At 39.5% G+C, this 22,617-nt stretch overlaps 1 protein-coding gene across 3 annotated transcripts in view; it reads left to right on the plus strand.

The window, feature by feature from the left end:
* The window catches only part of DHX40 (DEAH-box helicase 40), a 139,414-nt gene extending 117,139 nt beyond the window's left edge, over positions 1-22,275 (plus strand). For all 3 annotated transcript variants that reach the window (XM_073572966.1, XM_073572969.1, XM_073572968.1), the window contains exons 16-18: positions 227-296; positions 1,235-1,463; positions 15,463-22,275. In XM_073572966.1, the coding sequence (XP_073429067.1) occupies positions 227-296; positions 1,235-1,463; positions 15,463-15,596 (433 nt within the window). In that variant the 3' untranslated portion in view covers positions 15,597-22,275. The remainder of the gene's footprint in view (positions 1-226; positions 297-1,234; positions 1,464-15,462) is intronic.
* The last annotated feature ends 342 nt before the right edge of the window (positions 22,276-22,617 follow it).

The following is a 22,617-nucleotide window of genomic DNA, read 5'->3' on the forward strand; positions in this document are numbered from 1 at the left end:
GTAAGAGGAAAAACTACAGAGAGAACTAATGCCCTTAGAATTAAGCACATGAAAGATAGTGAATGAAAAAAATATTTGGCAATATTTATCAATCAAAGTTGGGTAAAAATATTTATTATTGGTGTTTCTGATCACTGCAACATGCTGTATTCATTTGCAAATAATTCCTCTAAATGTTATTAAAATGCTTAGTTTGCATTGTGTATGCTTCTGTTCTGTATTGTAGGTCAATAGGAAGAACATTCTGCAAAATGGATGGAAATGGCAGCATGGTACATATCCATCCTTCTTCCGTTGTAAGTATTTGAAGCCAAGCATAGACAGATACATGCTAGTACATGCTAATTCACATTGGTTACTTGTCTAGTACTAAGGAAACTTTAGTCAGTGGATGTTTGTTGGAATAGATGCATTGTTGTTTTCTTTAAATTAGTATTAATAAATGTCACAAACCATTGATAGAAATGAGTCCGTTATGCATTTTTCTGCTAGCGCTCTTTAGGATTATCAGCATTGTTATAATAGCTTGCTTTATCGATGCAGTGCTATTACCTAACACCGTAATTTCTCGTCCTATTGTATTACCTTGAAGGGGTCATAATAAAACTTGACATGCTTAACTTAAGTGTTGCACTTAGGTTTTTAGTTAATGATATGTAGATATGCTAATAACACCATAGTTCCTTACAAAAAAGATGTAGTATTCACCTAAGAAGCAGTAATAATTTGCTAACCCATTTCAAGCCTAGGTCCCTCAACTCCGCAGTATATAATGTCACAGTAGCAGTGTACGTAATTTCCTTTCATAGCATCCCATGGGCCTCCGTATCTTATATCACCTATGTAGTAGAACAGATACAATCACACTTGGAAGGCAGCGTTTCTGGTGTCCTAACCGTAGATCCCTTCCTTTCATTGTAGTGCGTTGACATCTTACCATGTAAAATTCCTTGTCTTTTTAGTAGCAGATTCACATCCCTTCAAACCTATTTCGCACTTTCCCATTTTACACAAAACTTAGCAGCAGGAATTTCCAAGTCCCACCACGCCTTTGTTCTCACCACTTACCTGCTGCTCCTCTTACCCGAGAAGCACTGTTCCCTTCCGCTGTCTCTTTGATGTACATTATAAAAGCTGCTGACCTCTGGATATTGGAGGGCAGGTAGCCTTTGAGTTTTCAGTGCAATGTCTAATTTTTTTTTATATTTTTTTTTTTATTTTTCTTTCCCCCAAGTTGTTTGGACAGGAGGTCCACCTTGAGTGGATTTTATTCCACAATGTTCTAGTTACATCCAAGATATTTGTTCGAACTGTGTGTCCTATCCGCTATGAATGGGTTAAGGATTTGCTTCCTAAGTTACATGATGTTGATGCCTATGAACTGAGCAATGTCGCCAGAGAAGAGGTGACTGAAGAGGAACTAGCAAAATGGGAATCAAGAGAGCAAACAAAACGGAACAATGGTATGATTTTCTTTTTTTTATCAAACAGTATTCTAATAACAGATAACGGACTCGCAAATCCTAGCTCGCTTATTCAATTCATCTTGTTGTCCGACATCATAATCAAGTAATAGTTAAAGTACTCTACTTTATTTCATCTCTTTAAAAACAAGGCAGTTGAACAATAATCCTAGTATATGGACTCAACGGCTTGGCGCAATCAGTTGTGGTTCCTTTGACTGAAACAAAGCCTTAAGGCCCCTTTACATTTAGCGATGTACCAGCGATCCCGACAACGATACGACCCGGTCAGGATCGCTGGTGCATCGCTAAATGGTCGCTAGTGAGCTGCCACACAGGCAGATCTCACAGCAATGTAGCAACGCAGCAGCAGTCGTTACTTACCTTTCAGACGCGGCGATCCTGACGTCCTCCCGCCCCCTCCCCTGTCCACGCGTCGCTCGTCAGCGCCAGCAGAAAGCCCAGCAGGAAGCGCCCGACAAGAAATGGAGCTGGATGATCTCGCGTGATCAGCGACAGACAGCGGGGGAGCCGGTCGGAGGCAAGTATCACACGTAGCGATATTTCTAGCAATATCGCTGCTGCGTCACAAAATCGGTGATGCTTTAGCGATATTGCTAGCGATATCACTATGTGTAAAACCCCCTTAAGACCACATCCTAGGATTATTGTTTACAAGCCATGTCTTTAAATGGATAAATTAAAGTATACATCTTTTCACTTTTACTTGGACATCTGTTTCTTTTTCACATACCACATGCTGGTAGTATTTTCTCTTCGTCATCCATGATGTAGAATCTACTGGACATTAATATGATTGGGAGAGATTAAACAATTTACGATAGCTAAGCTCAATATCTTTAATAATGTACCGCGGGTGAAATAAGTATTTAACCAGTCACCAATTTTCTAACTAAGCATAATTTTAAAGGTGCTATTGACATGAAATTCTCACCATGTGTCTGTAACAACCCATCCAATGTACATGAAGAAGATGAAACAAAGGTGGACATTTCAGCAAGACCATGATCCCAAACACATAGCCAAGGAAGCTCTCAATTGGCTGAAGGTTTTTTTTTTACTCTGAAACCAATAACCTGAATTGAATCCAATAGAAATGTATGGAAGGGACTAAAGCTCAGAGTTTCATAGAAGGAGACACTGAATTTTCTGGAATTGAAGAGTGTATATGTGTGGAAGAATATGCCAAAATCACACCAGAGGCGTCTTAAAGCTGTCATAACCAATAAAGGTTTTTGTACAGTAGGCGTGTTCAATACTTGATGAGAATTTAATGTCATTATCACCTTTTAGAAATATATTTACTTAGAAAATTGTTGACGTGTTCAATACATATTTCACCTACTGTGTGTCTACTTTACTTAGAATAATACTGTAGAAATGTCTTTTTTTAATGTAAATAATCAGTGAGACTGGTTTTGGACTTTTTCTTAAATTTAATTTGATTATTCTTGCAGCTTTCCACACTTTTCAGGGGGAATATTTAAGATTTATTTGTGCTAGTTACAGAATAGTACTCCATAAAAACTGATGTCACATTATTTGGTTAAAAGAATGTGAATTGTAACATAAAACAGTCACAGTATACCCCCATATCAGTGTATTTTATGAATGTAGATAACATATTGTGAAAATATAACCCAGCACTTTGCAATCATTGACATATCCATGCAATTTTTGCATCAGTTTAATGTTTTGTAAGAAATATATGCAAATTCAGCTTTGTGGCTACAGGTCTGACACTTGGATGCACAAAACTACTAAAAATATAAGTTAAGAATGTGTGACGTTCGACCCACCAAAGAATCCCACCTAAATGTGACAGTCAGAAGGCCTCTCATTGGTAAGACTAAGTTCAGATTTCTATCAGAGGCTTTGTTGCAGATGCTTTCATAATTAATGGAAAACCAGCCCTGCATGCAGCACAAATTTTCTGTAAAAGTCACAAACCTTTGAATGAAAACCTATGGACCTCATTTTATGACAATGTGGCCTGTTGGGTTGCAAATAGAAACAACAATACAGATGTCAGCAGAGGCTAAAGCCTCTCATTTATCTAGTTATTGGGTTAGCCATTTGGCTAATTGGATTATTGGTTAATCGTTTGGCAAGAAGCTATGCCCCCAGACTCCTTCATACACAGGAGCGCTAGCTCTGGGAACGTTCCTGTGTTCTCTACGGAGAAAGCCTCTGCCTGGACAAAAAAACAGGATTCTGAAATTTTTGCTTATTTGAGGACATCATGTAAAAATGAGAGCTATTTATTTTTATTGTACAATGACTGCTCTGTACCGCATCACACTATGTAGTGTGTACAGTAAGTCTAGAACTAATCAACGGATGATAAATTCCAGCACTGCAGAAATTGAAGCCTTTCAGTGTTAATCATTGGAGAAAAAAGGATTTAGTTCAGCTCACCCCTCATTGATGCTGCAGCAAGGTCCGAGCAAGGACACGTCTCCACTTGGACGTCTTGGAATACTTCATAGGAAAAGGAAGGTCCAGCTCAAGGAGTAAAATCCAGAATTTTCTTTTAGTTTCATTAAAATACAAGCATGGCTGCTATAGTCATCATTGCGGTTTTTACCCTGACATGGGATAGCCGCCCAGAGAGTGCCCAGGTGGTTCTGTACGCGTTTCGAGCGGTATACGCTCTTAGACTCAGAATAACCCCAAAGAGCTAACACAGCAGAATATCAAGAAAGTGCACATAATTAATTGTTTAAAATAGACAGAGAGAAAAAAAAAACAGGAATGTATCCAAAAAGGACAAAAACACAAATCTAAGTGAAGTATACATGACATTAAATTAATATATCACATCAACAATACAACAAAAAAAACTTTATATGAATATGATTAATAATAAAGCATAAACGCTTTCCTCAAATTCATACCCATAGGTGTTCGTGTATCAAGAAGGTAAATCCAAAATGTCTCTCTGTCTCTTAGTAATTTTTCTCTATTTCCACCTCTGGTTCTTTTTTTAATTTGTTCTATAGCATAAATTTTAATGAAAGAAAGATCCCTATTGTGGACAGACACAAAATGCTTCGACACATTGGATATATTACGGATTGTGGGCTGAACAATATCATACAGGTGCTCCTGAATCCTATCCTTTATTCTACGAATGGTCGAACCCACATATTTTAAGTTACAAGGTGTACAGTCCACAATATAAACAACAAAGTTTGAATTACAGTTCAAAAATTTTTTTATTTTATATTCTTTGTTGTTTGAGGAATCAATAAAAGACAGGGTTTTAAATGAAAAGGTGCACGTTTTACAGGGAGACTGACCACATCTGTGGTAGCCCATTACCGATAACCTATTTTTATTTTTATTAGTACCGTATAAACTAGGAGATAAAAAATTCCCCAAAGTTGAGGCTCTCCTAGAAACAATCCTGATCCCATTTTTTAATAACTTATCCATAACATCGTCATTACGGAGTAAATGTAAATTATTATATTTTACTGATTTCTTTGAAGTATGGACTGTAAGTAAGAACCAGTGTGGGACTATCATTGTGTTGAGTTCTATTTTTATTATGACATTTCGGTTTGAGTAATGTTTCCCTTGTTTTGTTGTTTACGATATTAGCTGCTCTATTTATAGTCCAATTTGGATAGCCACGTTTATTTAAACGATTTTTTATAGAAAAAAATTCTCTATCAAAGGACGAAGTTTCACTGCAATTTCTCTTCGCTCTGATTAATTCACCCACTGATTGTGTGAGCGGGGTGAAGGGAATGTGCAGGCAAGATTGTATTGCCAGCAACCCTTTGCGATATGTGGAGGAGGAAATGCACTGTTGCGGTATCCCAATTAAACGAAGATCTAAAAAACAAATTGTAGACCTATGTGTGAATTTCAAATTAAATTGATTAACATTAATGTAATCAATAAAAAGGGGAATGAGGCAGACGTCACCCTTCCATATGATGAGCAGGTCATCTATGTATCTTATATACCATTCAATGTTTTCCAAGAAAGGATTATTTACATAAAAAATAAAAAGCTCCTCCCACCATGCCATCACCAAGTTAGCGACCGAAGGGGAGAACTTGGCCCCCATCGACACACCACTATTCTGTAAATAGAATTTCTCATTGAATAAGAAGTAATTGTGGGGCAGCAAAAATTGTAACACCGCAACAATGTAGTTCTGTAGTTCCATACAATATGAACTATATTTGCATAGATGATAACGTACTGCTGACATTGCAATGTTATGGGGAATACACGTGTATAGGGAAACTACGTCACATGTAAGCCATGTCCAATTAGTGTGCCAAGAAACATTGTGAAAAATACCTAAGACGTCTTTTGTATCTTTCACAAACCCTGGAATACAATGCACTAAAGGCTGGAGAACCGAATCCAACCACTGACCCAAACATTCATTCATTGAACCTGTGCCTGCCACTATTGGGCGCATGGGAGGGGGAAATACATTCTTATGTGTTTTAGGTAGTGCATGTAGAATTGGAATGACAGGATTGCCAATCAAAAGATATTCTGACTGTTTTTTAGTAAAAAAAAAAACCCTGTTTAAGCCCGTCATCAATGATTGATTTACATTTGCCGAGAAAAGGAACGGTAGGATCTCCTTGTAAAAACAGTGTAAATAATATCCTTAGAGATCATCTCGTTCACTGCTGTAAGATAATCACCTGAATTCAAAATCACAACCGAGCCCCCTTTATCAGACATTTTAATTATGATATCAGGGTTAGATTTCAAATTTTTCAAAGCTTTTCTCTCAGCAGATGTAAGATTAAATCCAGGTAAATCATTGTCAGAATTGTTAGTTTTTTTAATATCGTTCTCAACACATTCCTGACATTTTTCCATCTCATTAATTCTAGCCTCTACTGGATAGAACTGTGGGTTTTTTAACCTAAAAGGAAAATAAGAGGTTAATGAATCAAAAGACATGCTAGGACTCGCCATATCAGATAGGCTCAGCAAACAAGTTTGCTCCAAAAAATTATTTCCCAAAAATTGGTTGTCCAAAGGAATCACATATGCATCCTGAGAGTCACTGTCCGAAAAAAAAAATGTCTCTTGATATAGAGATCTCTTATAAATTTATGAATATCTTTCAATGTTGAAAAAACATCCAGATTTAAATTAGTTGGAACAAAATTCAGACCTCTGGATAACAATTTGACTTCAGATGGAGACAAAGAAAATGATGAAAGGTTGACAACATCTAATGATTCATTTTTTGAGAACTCCTCAATCAATTCTTTAGAAAGGCTGATGTAACCTGAAGGCTAAGAAAAAAGAGTTAGATTATACTCACCGGGGGGGGGGGGAGGCGGTCCGGTCCAATGGGTGTCGCGGTCTGTTGCCTCCCATCTTCATACGATGCTGTCCTCTTCTTTCCTTCCTGTCGTGGCTCCGACGCAGGCGCACTGCTCTGCCCTGTTGACCTCTCTGACCTTTCCAGGCGCCTGCGTACTGCGGGACTCTGCTCTGCCCTCAACAGGGCAGAGCAATTCGCCAGAGCCATGACAGGAAGGAAAGAAGAGGACAGCATCGTATGAAGATGGGAGGCGCCGGACCGGTCCGGGACACCCATCGAACCGGACCGCTCCCCCAGTGAGTATAATCTAACTCTTTTTTTCTTATCTTTCAGTTTACATCGGGGGCTTATCTACAGCATTACAGAATGCTGTAGATAAGCCCTTGATGTCGGTGCTGGCAGCTCATATTCGAAAAAAGGGGTGACCGATTCCCTTTAAGCACTATACTGCAAAGTAACCCAGGACTGGTGTTCCTTTCATTCTTCTGACAAGCAGCGATTAGAACTCCACCCATCAAAGATTGATGACCTATTATAATAAGTGATTCTTCTGTACATAAGCATAGTTATTTACTTTGTATAGGGAATCTGTCACCACATTTGACCTATCTAAACTATTAATATGGCCATACAGGTTATAGAATGCTGAAGACAGTCCTACCTGTTTGTCTTATTATCTTTTTAGAGATCTGAGAAATCATCTTTTATCACTTTATATAAATGGCCTCTTCCAGGCTCTGTGGAGGATGGTGTCTGGAAGATAACTCTGCCTCCAGAGATTAGTTTGCATGACGGGGAAGTTACCAGTGAGACAAGTAGCTAACACCGAAGAGGATAAATTAAACTTGTCTTCTTGCAATCACTTTTTTTTTTTTCTTCTCTCTGATCCCTGCTGTATTTTTTTTTTCATAAATCCTTTTTATTGAGTTTTCAAATAAAGACAAAACATATAAGTACAAAAATCAAACATTAATAGTACATCTCATAAGTGGCTTTACAAATACCCGCTTAATATGAACACTACAGAATTGCTGGTAGAAATTGCCAAATATCACAACATTGTAACTCGCCCCTCCTCTCCCCTTCCCTCCAATTTATTCATGTAATGCTTTCTGAATCAAAAATGAACTTTACAAATCTCGACCTGATTCTCCCTCTACTTTTTCTGCACCCTGTTTCATTACCGCGGATCTACCCCCAATCTCAAGCCACCCAACGTGCCCTGCAGGTCCTCTAGGTTGTACCAGGAAGTGTTCCGGAAGGGTGAACCCAGGACATGAATGTCCTCTCTGGAGAATTGTTGAAGAATTAAATCCTTCCATTTTGAGAAAAATGTTGTCGTTTTACTGTCTTTGTCGCTCTCTGCTTCTATTTTCTCTAGAGTCATTACCCTCTTTAATTCCACCAACAGCTGACAAAGACCCGGTGTGCTCCCCTCCAACCATTGTCTTAAAATAAGTCTTTTGTACAAGATTGCAACTGTATGGAATAGCTGAGTGTTTGACTTGGTCAGCCTTAAATCAGTGCTCTTATGGAAAATCTTGTCTAGTGGGAAGTGTATGCTTATCAAGCCACTCGCCCAATTCCTAACTTCCTCCCACTGAGTGTGTACGAGATCGCATTCCCATATACTGTGGAACATATCTGTCCTGGGGGTGTCACATTTTGGGCAAGCCTGTCGCCTCTCCTTGTGAGTTTGTGTAACCGGTAGATTTAAGCCTAATATGGCTCTGTGCCTCATTCGGAAGTGAGTATCCCTTCATCTTTCATTGCTTACATGCTTACGCAGTTCATTCCATCCAGACAGAATCGATTCCCCCACCCACGGTTCCTGCAGTCTAGTTTCCCAACTCTTGAACAGCTCTTGTGGGCCCGATGGTAGTAAGGTCCTCCCCATGGTCCGGTAGATGGTTGAGATATTCACGTCAGATATGTGTCTTGAGAGAAGATTGTCGAGTTCAGAAGAACAACATTCTTTATGTATGTCCCGTAATTTGGGGAATAAGTGATGTCGCATACTGAGTATATTGTAAGATATGGGAAGGGTCAAGTCCCCACCCGGAAATAATCTCGTCTGCCGTTAGCCATCTTCTCTCTGAAATCTGCATCAGGTCCCCCATAGTTCTAATTCCTTTTTCCCTCCAGATTTTAAACAGAGCATTATCTTTTCCTTGACGAAAGTCAGGATGTCCCCAAGGTGCCAAATATTTAGATATCCTCCATGACATACCTAGTTTGCATCTTATGGCTTTCCAAGCCGCCCTAGTGTCCCGAAAGATCACTGAGTTTCTCACCCTCGGGTCTAATGTCGCGCTTGAGGAGTGCAAAATCGCTGTGAGGTCCCAGGGCTTATACCAGTCGGACTCCAATGTGTAGTCTGAGTGTTTGCTAGTGTGTTTTAGCCAATCAAGAATGTGTCTGGCGATGCAGGCCAGGTTGTACCCTCTAATGTTGGGCAATGCTATCCCCCCCCTCATCTCTTGGTAGCATCAATGTACGTGTGCTAATTCTACTTTTTCTCCCTCTCCATAAAAAGTCAGAAAAGGCTTTGTTGAGCTTATTTATATCTACGTGTCTTAAGAGGAGGGGCAGTGTTTGCAGGGGATATAATAAGCGGGAAAAGCTGATCATCTTGATCAAACAGTTCCTTCCCAAGAGCGACAGTGGCAAATCTTTCCATCTTGTTAGTTCTTGTATTATTTTATTTATAATGGGGGCAAAGTTGAGTCTATAGATGTCTCTAGTGTCTTTTCCCAAAAAGATCCCCAAGTATTTTATCGCCCTACTTGCTATTGGTATGCCATGTATGGAAGCATGGCCCCATTCTAGTTGGCCAACTCCTTGAGGCCTATGAGTAAGAAACAAAGCTTCACACTTAGTTATATTAAGCCTAAACCCCGATATCTCTCCGAAGGTATCCAGCTCCCTCATCAATTTAGGAAGGTCTCTATTTTGGTCTCGGAAGAATTGGTTCCAGCTACGTATAAAATCCTTTTCTTCTTTATTGAAAAAACGTATTAAAATGCACAAATAGCTTGTGCGCTCTCCACAGGTGCCATAACAGACAGAGGCTACGCATTTCGACCTTGTCGGTCTTTAACCAAGCCCTACTAGTACATATACAGCTTATCTCTATATAGAAAATTGTAACCAATCACAACACAGTAGTATATCACATGACAGATAAGCGGGTCCTATACAAAATTTAAAAGCATTAACCATGATATTTATGGTACAAAACAAACAGAAAAATGAATGAATAAAAAAATAGAAAAATAAACAAAAAAAAAAATTAAATTAAAAAATTATGAATGAATGAGAAAAAAAAAACATGATAAATTAACAATAATGTAGCATTAAATCATTTCTTTTGTTGAGACCACCAGGGATTCTAGCGTTTAAGCGGTAGATCCAATAAGCTTCTCTGGTAAGGAGACGCCGTCTGGCATCCCCTCCCCAAAAAGGTATGGTGCCACGTTCTATTCCCTGTACCCGAAAATGAGCTGTATTGCGAGCATGCTGTGATATGAAATGGTAAGAAGCTGCTGATACATTACGATCTGTATTGTTGGTATTATTAATATCACTAAGATGTTCTCTAATTCGTGTTTTTAGTGTCCTAGAAGTACAACCTATAAATGATAAATTACAAGCTTTGCAGTCTATTTTGTATACAACCTTGGTCGAATTGCAATTAATCTAATTTTTTATTTTAAAATTGACCGTGTTGTCCGTATTTGGGAAATTTTTTGAAATAAATGCGTATTTGCATGTCTTACAATTATTAGACCCGCATTTAAAAAATCCAGTGCAGTTCAACCAATTTTGGGGGGATTTTTTTATGGAGATAATTTGTTCCCCAATGTAGGAGCCCTTCTTGATACCACATTAAAAGCAGGGGTTAAAATACTGGCTAATTTGTCGTCTTCAAATAGAATTGGGAGATATTTATCTACAATTTTTCTGATCTATGTGAACTGAGGACTATATTGAAAACAGATATATGGTTTGTTTCTAAACGTTTCATCTTGTTTTTTGGTTGATGATTTGATTAGATCAGTGCGATTTTCTTTGTTGCACAATCCTTTGTGCTCTGTTTAGTGCCCATCATGGATATTTGCGATTTTTTTTAATTTTTCTGTAACAAAATCAAATTCCTTCTTTAGATCCCCATACACATTACAATTACGTTTTACTCTGGTGAGTTCTCCCACCGGAATAGATTTAATTGTGTGTCTGCTGTGACTACTGGTGGCATGCAATAAAGTATTGCCACTCAGTGGTTTATGAAAGGTTTTTGTAAATATATTTTGATTATTTGTGCCAGTTAATTCCAGATCAAGAAATGAAATTTTCTCAGAATCGTATTTGTGCATTAATTTAATATTGTAATTGTTGGAATTTAAATAGTTAATGAAACCTGGTATGGCAGATATATCTCCATCCCACACTTTAAGCGTAAATAATCAAAATATATTTACAAAAACCTTTCATAAACCACTGAGTGGCAATACTTTATTGCATGCTACCAGTAGTAAACCAGCATTTTTCAAATGCGGGGTAATCTGGTCCTTCAAAATTTTATAGAGGCTGGCGTCAAACCCGTCCGGCCCAGGGGCCTTATGAATATTTAGATCCATGTTAACTCTAGAAATCTCTTCCTCCATTATTTCCTTGTTTAGCTCTGATAGATCAGCTTCAGAGATCGACGGGAGTTCCATACCCTCCAGCCATCTCCTTCCTTGCGCCTGATCAGACCGCCGGGGTTCGTACAGAGAAGCGTAAAGCCCCCCAAAATGCTGTTTATTTCTCGTGGGTTAGTCATTATGGAGTCATCCTGCCTTTTAAGTGCTGCTATTTGAGTCCCTGGGCGTCTACCTTTGGCTAGGTTAGCCATCATGCGTCCAGCTTTATCACCAAACCTATGGAACTCAGCATCCCTCAATGACTTCCCCAACATCTCCTTCTTTCTAGCCCACTTGTCAAATTCTGACTTCGCTTCCAACCAAGCTCTTTAAAGTATTGACCTCAATGGGGTGCTCTTAGAACTTATTGTATGCTTGTCTGACAAAGCTGCTTGTCTTTATATATTGGTCACTCTCCTCTTTATCACTAAAGTGTATACTATGATTTTACCTCTGAGAACGGCTTTAACCGCCTCCCAGAGTAGTGTGTGGTCCATTGCAGATTGGTGGTTGTGGTGCAAGTACTCTGACTACCACTCTCCCAACAGTTTGGCGAAGTCTTTGTCTTTTTTTAAGAAATGAGGGAACCTTCATATAATGTCCGAGCCTTTTGGGTGCATATCAAATAAAGTCAGGACAACTTGGGCATGATCGGAAATGACTAGATCACCTATCTCAGCCTCTTTAACCTTGGCATTTAGGCTCTCGCTAACCAGGAACATGTCAATATGGGGCCATGAGTTGTGCGGGTGTGAATAGTGGGTGCGTTGCCTCCACACATCTCTGGTCATTAGGTCAGTTGCAAAATCGCACAAAGGAGAGCTCCCCCCCCCCCCATGGTAGAGCTAGCCACCTCTCCCACATCTCGATCTATCCTCCAAATCCAGCATGACCTCATTCATGTCTCCTCCAATTATTAAGTTATGCACGCCAGAAGTCATAATTGAGGTGCAAAGGATTCGGAAAAACACATCCCTAGCCGAGTTGAGGGCATAAACATTGTGAATATCTAATGTTCCGCTAGGAGTTTGTAGGACCACTCTGACATGCCTTCCTTGATCAACATGTTGATATGTTACCAATTTGTGTGGAAGAGTTTTATTGACCAGAATGATCACCCCTGCCTGTCTTCCCTTGGCTCCTGACCCATAAACCTCACCCACCCAAAGTCTGTGCATGCGGAACATGTCATGTTGAGGCAAATGTGTCTCCTGGAGCAGGACTATGTCACCACGTAACCTTTTCAGGTGCCTGAGTTTCTTGGGTCTTGAGACCCTTAACATTCCATGTTATGATCTTAACCATTCGTGTTAGCGATGTGGCTCAATAACAAGCGGTCTGCCTGTGTATAAAGTACTGGGCAGGTTAACCAAAGTCCGCCCTCAGGTGTGTTATGAGGAGTGAAACAAATCTTGACGAAAGCATCTGAAATGTTACAGCACATACCAAGCCAAACCCCCCCTGGTCCCCAAACTGAATACCCCAACATGTGAAACATTTTCAACATTCCCTTCCCCGCCCATCCCTCTCCCTCCCCCCCTTGCCATGTATATCACTAGTACTTCCATTTTTTCTAACGTGGCCCTCCACTACCTTCTTTTCAGCCTGACCAGCTTGGCAGAATTGCAGTACCGGCTAGATATAAAAAGAAAAAGAGAAAAAGGAACTTTGGAAATATATAAGACATAAAAACTGGAAACAAATAGAGTGCAATCAACGTATATCTTCGTGTCCGGATGAGCGTGCTGTAACAACTCTCAAAAGTTTGTGAGACCTTCCCTTTCGAGTAATCACACAGCGTTTAAAGTGCAGCATCAGCAGACAACGCCAGTGAGATCCTCCTGCCTGGAGATACCCTTGTAGAAGAGTCTTCCCAGTGAAACTTTCATTCCTTCAGGTGAACTAAGCGGTTGCCGCTTTCCTCACTTTCTCTTTCCTCGTTGCGGTGTCCACTGGGAGATCTCATGGAAGATGGCATAAGCTCCCTCATAGCTTCGCTGGAGTCCCTCCAAATTTTAAAGGAGCCGTCCGTGTGCCTCGTTTTGAGGACAGCAGGGTAAAGTACCTGGAACTGGATGCCCTTCTTGTAAAGAAGGCTGCAGACCTCACTGAAGACCCTGCGTTTTTTAGTAACTTCGGGTGAAAAGTCCCGCTCCACTTAGACCTGCACTTAACTTGTACACCTAGGGCTGTAGGCTGTTCTTGTTCAAAAATGTAATTGAATTGTTGATATGCGACAGATTCGGGCAGCCCCACTAACCGCAAGTTATTTCTTCGGGACCTATTTTCTAGGTCCTCAAGTTTGTCCCTCAGCCATGTGCCCTGTTTTCGGAACGCTTCCAGCTCCTGTTCAAGCTGAATTGTCCTATCTTCCATATCCGACACCCTCTGCTCCAAGTGCTCCAGCCTGCTGGCATGCTGCGCTGATATTTCGTGAATCCCTTCTAGAGCGTCTTTTACTGCCTCCTTCACTGCGATTTTTATATCCCCCATGAGATATCCGGCCACCTCTCTTGCCAGCTCCCTGCGGTCTCCCTGTATAAGCGTCCCTGTCACAGGGTCTTCCCCTGCCCTGTGATTCCGGCCGGCAATCTCCTTTGGGGCTAATGCGGGTTTCCCCTGCCTCTCCCCGCTCTGGCCTGGTTGTTTTCAACTGCGCCTCCGGGTTTCCCTTACCCCTGTGCTTCCCACTTTGTGGCGCTGCTGCGGCCGCCGCCATCTTGGTGATTTTCTCCTGCCGTCTCACGTGCTTCCGAGGCTCTGCTCTCGCCGCCCGTGCTTCGGAGCCAGCGGTCCACGGTGCCTCCGGTATGCAGTGATGTCAGCGGTCACCTTTCCTGTGAGTAGCGCGGGCCTTTGGTCAAGTTAAGTCGCTCGTTGTCAGGCTGAAGTGCGGAGCTCCCTCACCCCGCTGCAGCCACGTTGGCGACGGAACTGGAAGTGATCCCTGTTGTATTTTAACATTATTATAACACTGTCTGCCTGTGAGCTGAAGCTGAGAGGAACCTGCAGATTTGTTAGTTCTAATCACACACAGCTCTGCAGTGAGATCAGGAAAGCATAGAGCGGCCATTACATATCACACTGGTAACCATTACACATCACACTGGTAACTCCCCCTTCTATTTAAAATAAGCTGTGGAGACAGAGTTATCTTCCAGGTGACCTCATCCCCAGGACCTGGAAGAGCTCATTCATATAAAGAGATAAAAGATGATATCTCAGCAACAAGGTATCTGATATGAGGCACATAAATAGGACTGTCTTCAGCATTCTATAACCTTTATACCCATATTAATAGTTTTAGATAGGTCAAATGTGGTGACAGATTCCCTATGCATAGAAGTAATGTGTACCTACTTTATCCTTTTTGGCTCTGTCATAACTTAAACACACATATTAGATGGTCACATCCCCATACTATAAAATCATGCAAAAATAAACTGTGTAATTCCATGCCCAGTTTAATAATATACACAGCGTCCAGATAAATGGTGTCCTGCAACATCCAGATAAAGTCTCTTATGGAGTCCAGATAAATATCAGTAATCTGCTTCTAGATTAGTGGTGCATGTGCCCATACAGTTGTTTTCAATAACCTGAAAAGACAATGTCAAAACACAACCTATATTTCATATTGCAGTTTTTGAAAATAATGTGCGATTTTAAAAGGAATCTTATTTTATCCATCTGATGCACAAATTGGATAGGTGTTGAGCTGTGACTGTCCTGGCCTACTACACTCCTGAGTGAACCTTCTCACTACATGGCCTACACTGTTGTAGCAGTGCTTGTATACATAGCAAAAGATTGCAGGGGAGCAGAGGGCACTTTGGAAAACGTCCATGACCAAAACTTTTGGGGACTAGAAGGAAAACTAATATGTGTATCCTGGCCTGTTCTCAATTATAAATGACACAGCAATAATTTACTGGCCACTGAATATAGTTTTGTTTTTTATTTTGCTTGTTGATAGGACTAGAAGCCTCACTGAAGAAAATGCAGAAAAGAAACGACGACAAGTCAATATCTGACGCGAGAGAGCGCTTTCTTCAACGAAAACAGCAGAAAATGTTGAATCCATATGCTCATCAAGGAGAAAAAAGTTGACAAAAGTGAAGCTGTGATCTTTTTATATAATTTGCCAGTTACATTTAGACCTTAATACAAATGACTATGCCATTTTTTGTAAAATAGGCTTAACACTGCTATTATATTGATGAGCTGTCCTTAGGATAGTTAATATCAGATCGCTGGAGGTCCGACGCATGACACTCCCATCCCATATATTAGTCGCCACCCGCTCTGACAGCAGCCAGGAAGAAAACTGTGTACGGAGCCTGAACGCCTCTGCTGAATACACTGTGTCATGGCTGTTCCCGGCTGCTGCAGCTTGATATCAATGTGATCTGAAACCCAGCACCTGGGAAAAACCACTACATAGTTTACAGCGCTGCAATATTCTGACTCCATACACCGTCTACAGCTGATTGGTGGGGTTGCCAGGTGTCAGACCCCCCCCCATCAATGTTATATTGATGACCTAATCCAAGGATAGAACAATATCTAAGGAGTGGCCTGTATTTTAACTATTTTCCACAAGAAAAATGAAAAAAAAAAAAGTCCAAATTTATTTTCATCTTAATTCTGTATCTATTTACTGCCATAATCTAAACTATTTTCTAATATACTTTAATTAAAAATTCCTTTTCCTTCTCTAACTACACTATCTAACTTTTTTTTCCACTTTCTTTTTGATATCGTTTGAAAATCCCAGTGCATTTGTGGATATTCCAAACATTTGGGAGATGTTACTATGTCATTAAGTTTTTTTTTTTTTGTTTTTTTTTTTTAAGAAAACAATTATTTTTAGTGTACAGTTACAGTACCTGACTTATCTCTACATGAGAATGCAGATGTCTATTTATTCTGTGTAATGTCCCCACTTCAACTGATGGTGTAAATAACAGGAAATCTTAATGTGCTAGTGCAATGTTCCTTCCTTTTGTAAGATAAGCTGAGGTGCATGTGAATGTCATTAAGCTTGTAGGTCAAAAATTCTGTCAATACATATTGTTATAAAAATTGCTATTTTTTTCTTACAGAAATCCCTTTAATTCAAACAGCTATAATGTTAAGCCCTTAGTGACAGAGCCAATTTGCAGCTTAATGACCAGTTTAATTTTTACAATTCTGACTCTGGAATTCTTCAACAGATTCCACTGATTCTGAGACTTTTTCGTGACATATTGTACTTCATGTTAGTGGTAAAATTTCTTCGATATGACTTGCGTTTATTTATGAAAAAAGCGGAAATATGGCAAAAAAATTTAAAACTTCACAATTTTCAAAATTTTAATTTTTATCCCGTTAAATTGGAGAGATCTGTCACACAAAATATTTAATAACATTTTCCACATTTTTTGTTAGGAAGTTATAAGGGTTAAACGTTGACCAGTGATTTCTAATTTTTAAAAGAAAAATATATATTTTTGGGGGCGCTAGTACTAATAAAGGAATGCCCGCCGCTCGACAGAACAACACACCACAACGTTGTAAATAAAAATTATAAACATAGATATATGTCTGCGCTGAGATATCCTTAGTATAACACCCTAAAGTAACCCTAGATTATAAACATGAACATATAAATCATATATGCAGAGGCGTTTATATGAATAAAGATAAAGGTAAAATTTAGAAGCAGAAAATTATAGAAGGAAACCGAGCATTTCCGAAATCGGTAGGAAGGAAAGGAATTAGTCCACATTGCTCTCCGGATCCCACCATGTGACTACTGATGTCACGAAGGTCCTGCAGACACTCTGCAGCCAGCAGCTCCACGCTGTGAACCACGCTAGCGCGTCGAGGGATCAGTGAGTAATATGAGAGCCTGTTACCGGCCGGGGCAGTGCTCTAGAAACTGTGAGTTGGAGATTTAACCCTGCTTTGTCCTTAAGCAAGCACAGCACGTAGGAGGGGCAGTGCTCCAGCAACCCTGTCCTCAAGCAAGTGCAATATACTAAATCAGAAGTATCACCCTCTCTCTTCAATGTAAATCTTAGTATTGCACTGGACATATTTGAGGTAAATCTCCATCAGGCTCTTTTTTTATAATTTTCTGCTTCTAAATTTTACCTTAATCTTAATTCATATAAACGCCTCTGCATATATGATTTCTAATCTTTACAACAAAATTTACAAAACCATTTTTTTTAGGGACCAACTCACATTTGAAGTCACTTTGAGGGGTGTACATGACCCAAAAGTAAAATCATTTTAAAAACTGCACCCCTCAAGGTGCTCAAAACCACATTCAAGAAGTTAGTTAACCCTTTCACAGGAACTGAACCAATGTGGAAGGAAAAAATGAACATTTAACTTTTTTTCACAAACATTTAACTTCAGAACCAGTTTTTGTTAATTTCACAAATGTAAAAAGCGAAAGTGAACCCCAGCAGTTGTTGTACAATTTATCCTGAGTACGCTGATACCCCATATGTGGGGGTAAACCACTGTTTGGGCGCACGGCAGAGCTTGGAAGGGAAGGAGCACCGATTGACTTTTTCAATGCAGAATTGGCTGGAAATGAGATCGGACGCCATGTCACGTTTGGAGAGTCCCTGATGTGCCTAAACAGTGGAACCCCCCCCACAAGTGACACCATTTTGAAAACTAGAACCCCCCCCCCCAAGGAACTTATCTAGATGTGTGGTGAGCACTTAGAACCCCCAATTGTTTCACTAAAGTTTATAACGTAGAGCCGTGAAAATAAAATAAAACTTTTTTTTCCACAAAAATGATCTTTTAGCCTGCAATTTCTTATTTTCCAAGCGTATCCAGAGAAAGTGGACCACAAAAGTTGTTGTGCAATTTGTCCTGAGTACACTGATACCCCATATGTGGGGGGGAACCACTGTTTGGGCGCATGGCAGAGCTCAGAAGATAAGGAGTGCCGTTTTGGAATGCAGACTTTGATGGAATGGTCTGCGGGCATCATGTTGCGTTTGCAGAGCCCCTGATGTGCCTAAACAGTAGAAACCTCCCACAAGTGACCCCATTTTGGAAACTAGGCCCCACATGGAACTTATCTAGATGTTTTGTGAGAACTTTGAACCCCCAAAGTGTTTCACTAAAGTTTATAAAGCAGAGCCGTGAAAATAAAAAATATTTTTTCCATAAAAATTATTTTTTAGCCCCAAATTTTTTTTTATTTTCACAAGGGTAACATGAGAAATTGGACCCCAAGAGTTATTGCCAAATTTGTCCTGAGTACGCTGGTACCCATATGTGGGAGAAAACTACTGTTTGGGCACATGTCGGGGCTCGGAAGGGAAGTAGTGACGCTTTGAAATGCAGACTTTGATGGAATGGTCTGCGGGCGTCATGTTGCGTTTGGAGAGCCCCTTATGTGCCTAAACAGTAGAAACCTCCCACAAGTGACCCCGTTTTGGAAACTAGACCCCACATGGAACTTATCTAGATGTATTGTGAGAACTTTGAACCGCCCAAGTGTTTCACTAAGGTTTATAACACAAAGCCATGAAAATAAAAAATATTTTTTCCATAAAAATTATTTTTTAGCCCCCAATTTTTTATTTTCCCAAGGGTAACAGGAGAAATTTGACCGCAAAAGTTGTTGTCCAATTTGTCCTGAGTACGCCGAGTACGTTTTCTTAACATGAAAACACAGCTCTGGAGCACCCAACTCCAGGCACATCCACCATCGAATGAGCTAGAAGGCTGTATATTTATCCTCTGGACTCCACCCACGCTATAGCTGTTCACTCAACTTGGCCCTAAACATGGCCAATTAACCCCTCTCAGCACTTAGTGTGCTGGCGTGTTTTCCTAGGTTTATATAACTGAAGCTAACAATCTCAGTGATCAATGTCTCCCTCCAGTACTTTGCCAGTGTTTTTGTCACAAATCCTAAAAAGATGGATAGCACCAGGGCTGAATGGCAAACAAAGCCCAAAGTGTCTCCATCTGCCTCATTAACCATGAGTTCCATTGGGGGTTTTGCCTGAAATGCATTTTTGTAGGATTTGCACATAAACACTGATGTAAGAGTTCAGCGTAGAATGCAAGAATGTGAGCCCAGCCTTATACCAGCCTAGCGTGAATGTTACAAAATAGTCTCTGCGGACATAGATTAATTCATTGAGAGGTGTAATTTCTATAGTGGGGTCATTTTGGGCTTTTTTCTGCTGTTATGGCACCTTAGGAGCTCTGTAAATGTCGCCCTCAAACTGCTCCACCTCCAGCAAAATCTATGCTCCAAAAGCCAAATAGCGCGCCTTCCTTCTCAGCTATGACGTGTGGTTAAACAGTAGTTTCTGACGACATATGGGTCATCACTGTGTTCGGGAGTAATTGCACAATAAATTGTGGGGTCCGGTTTCACCTTTAAATCCCAATGTAATTGACAAATTTGCAGCAAATAAAAAAAATTACATTTTACCACTGAAATGTTATATTTCCACAACCCAATGTTATAAAATTCTTTGTGGCACATGTAAATTCAAAATACTCACTTCACCCTCTAGATGAATTGCTTAAGCAGTAAAGTTTCCAATATGGGGTCATTTATGGGGGTTTCTGCTGTACTGGTACCTCAGGGGCTCAGCTATTCAAACGGAATCTGCGTTCTAAAAGCCAAATATCATTCCTTCCCATCCGATCCCTGCCAAGTGCTCAAACAGAGTTCAACCACATATGGGGTACTGCCACGTTCGGGAGAAATTGCATAACAAACTACGGGGTCCATCTTTACCCCTTGTAGAAATTATAAATTTGGTGCCAAAACAGTATTTTAGTGGAAAAAATTTAATGTTTTCACATCTATATGTTATGAAGTTTCATGAATTGCCTGTAGGTTAAAAATGCACAGTTCGCCACTATATTATTTGCTTGAGAACTCTATTTTCCAAAATGGGGTCACTTTTTTTTTTATTTGCTGTTTTAGCATGTCAAGGGCTCTGCAACATGGCATTCACAATTTATTCCAGACAAATTTACGCTCCAAAAATCAAATGGCGCTCTTTCTTTTCTGAACCCTGCCATGTGCCCAAGCTGCAGTTTTTGACCACATATTTCTGTGTTCGGATAAATTGCATAACAAATTTAGGGCATCCGTTTTTTCTCTTAATCCATTGTGAATATTACAAATTTGGGGCTAAAACAACATTTCGCCAAAAAAAATAATTTTTGTTGTCATATCCACATTTTAAAAAGTTGTGTGAAGCACCTACAGATTCAACAAACAACAATATGAATTCCTTTGTGTCTAGTTTCCAAAATAGTCACTTGTAGGGCCTCCTGCTGTTTTGGTACCTCGGGAGCTCTGCAAAATAGACATGGTGTCGCAATCTATTCCACTGAAATTTAAATTCCAAATACCAAATTTTGCTCCTTCCCTTTGCCGTGTGAACAAACAGAACTTTTTGTCTACATCTGGGGTTTTGCCATCCTCATAAGAAAGTGAGTAACAAACTGTGAGGTCGCAGCTTCTAGTTTCCCAAGGAGACTATTGAAACAAGTAAAAAGTAAAAAAAAAATATTTTTTTTTTTAAATGTAAAATTTTTAAATCACCCCCCCTTTTGCCCACCCCCCTTTTGCCCCATTCAAAATAATACAATTTAAAAACAATAAAAAATACACACATTTAGTATTGCCGCATTCAGAAACGCCTGCTCTATCAAGAGATAAACAAAATTAATCCGATCGGTAAATGGTGTAAGTAGAAAAAAAATCAAAACACCAGAATTATGTTTGTTTGGTCGCTGTCTCATTGCAATAAAATGCAATAACGGGCAATCAAAACATCATCTCTACACCATAATGGTATCAATAAAAATGTCAGCTTGGGACACAAAAAATAAGGTGCAACCCAGACCCAGATCAGGAAAAATGGAGACTCTACGGGTCTGGGAAAATGGCACCATTTTTTTTTTTTTTCCCTTTGCAAAGTTATGATTTTTTCTCACCACTTAAATAAAAAAGAACCGATACATGTTTGGTATCTACAAACTTGTAATGACCTGTAGAATCATAATGGCAGGTCAGTTTTAGCATTTAGTGAACACGATTAAAAAAAACAATTGTGGAATTACACTTTTTTTGCAATTTTACAGCACTTAGAATTTTTTTTTTTCGTTTTCCAGTACATGATATGGAAAAAGCAGTGGTGTCATTCAAAAGTAAAACTCAGCCTGCATAAAACAAGCCCTCACATGGCCATATTGACGAAAAAGTTATGACTCTGGGAAGAAGAGGAGCAAAAGACGGAAACCCAAAAAATGAAATACCCCTGGTCGTTAAGGAGTTAAGGTCAAAATTGGCTCTGTCACTAAGGGGTTAAAAAGTACAGAATGTTAGCACATAATGGAGATGTTTGTAGTGAGGGTGCATTAGAAGTCTGATAGAATATAGTAACACCATCCTTTTTTACATGTGGAAGCCTTTCTATTATAATGCCTTATATTTTAGCTTTAATATTACCTAGAATCTTTTCAGTCACGATTATTACATCAATGCTAATAACACTTTGATAGATTTACTGTTATGAATGCTAAGAAGGTTTGGTAAAGTCGCTCATGGTTTTCAAGTCTCATATTTCAGAAGCCCTTTGCAGTTTGGATGGTTACTGTCAGCGTTCCCTCCACCCTATATTTACACTAGTCTTGATAAATTTCCCACAGTTTTATTTTTCATTGTTTTGATGATAATTATCCAACGTTTGTAAACATTATTTTTATACAGTTTAAATAAAAAAAGTTTAATATGCTGGTGTCTCCCTTCTAGATGTATTTGCATTGTTAAACAATAATCACTTTTTTATTATTTTGCATATTCTGTTGGTGGGAATATTGATATCTGGTTTGGAAATCTCCAGTCTATGTTCTCAGAACTTGGAATGTAAGAGCATCGAATACCTTTTTTCTTTTTCTTAGAGAAGTTTTGAAACAAAACTAGGTTTTCAAGTATACATTACGGTCATGTGTATTGATGACTACATAATACTACCATTTGTGTTAGTGACTACTGCTAAAAGTTTTCCTTTTCCCTTTTTCCTAGTTTAAGAAGAAAAAATAATTCCATGCATGAAATCTTACGTAAAATGGAGAC

The sequence above is a fragment of the Dendrobates tinctorius genome, unplaced genomic scaffold (assembly GCF_039654945.1).
Source record: "Dendrobates tinctorius isolate UK_male_01 unplaced genomic scaffold, ASM3965494v1 ptg000007l, whole genome shotgun sequence".
Taxonomy (NCBI): Eukaryota; Metazoa; Chordata; class Amphibia; order Anura; family Dendrobatidae; genus Dendrobates; species Dendrobates tinctorius.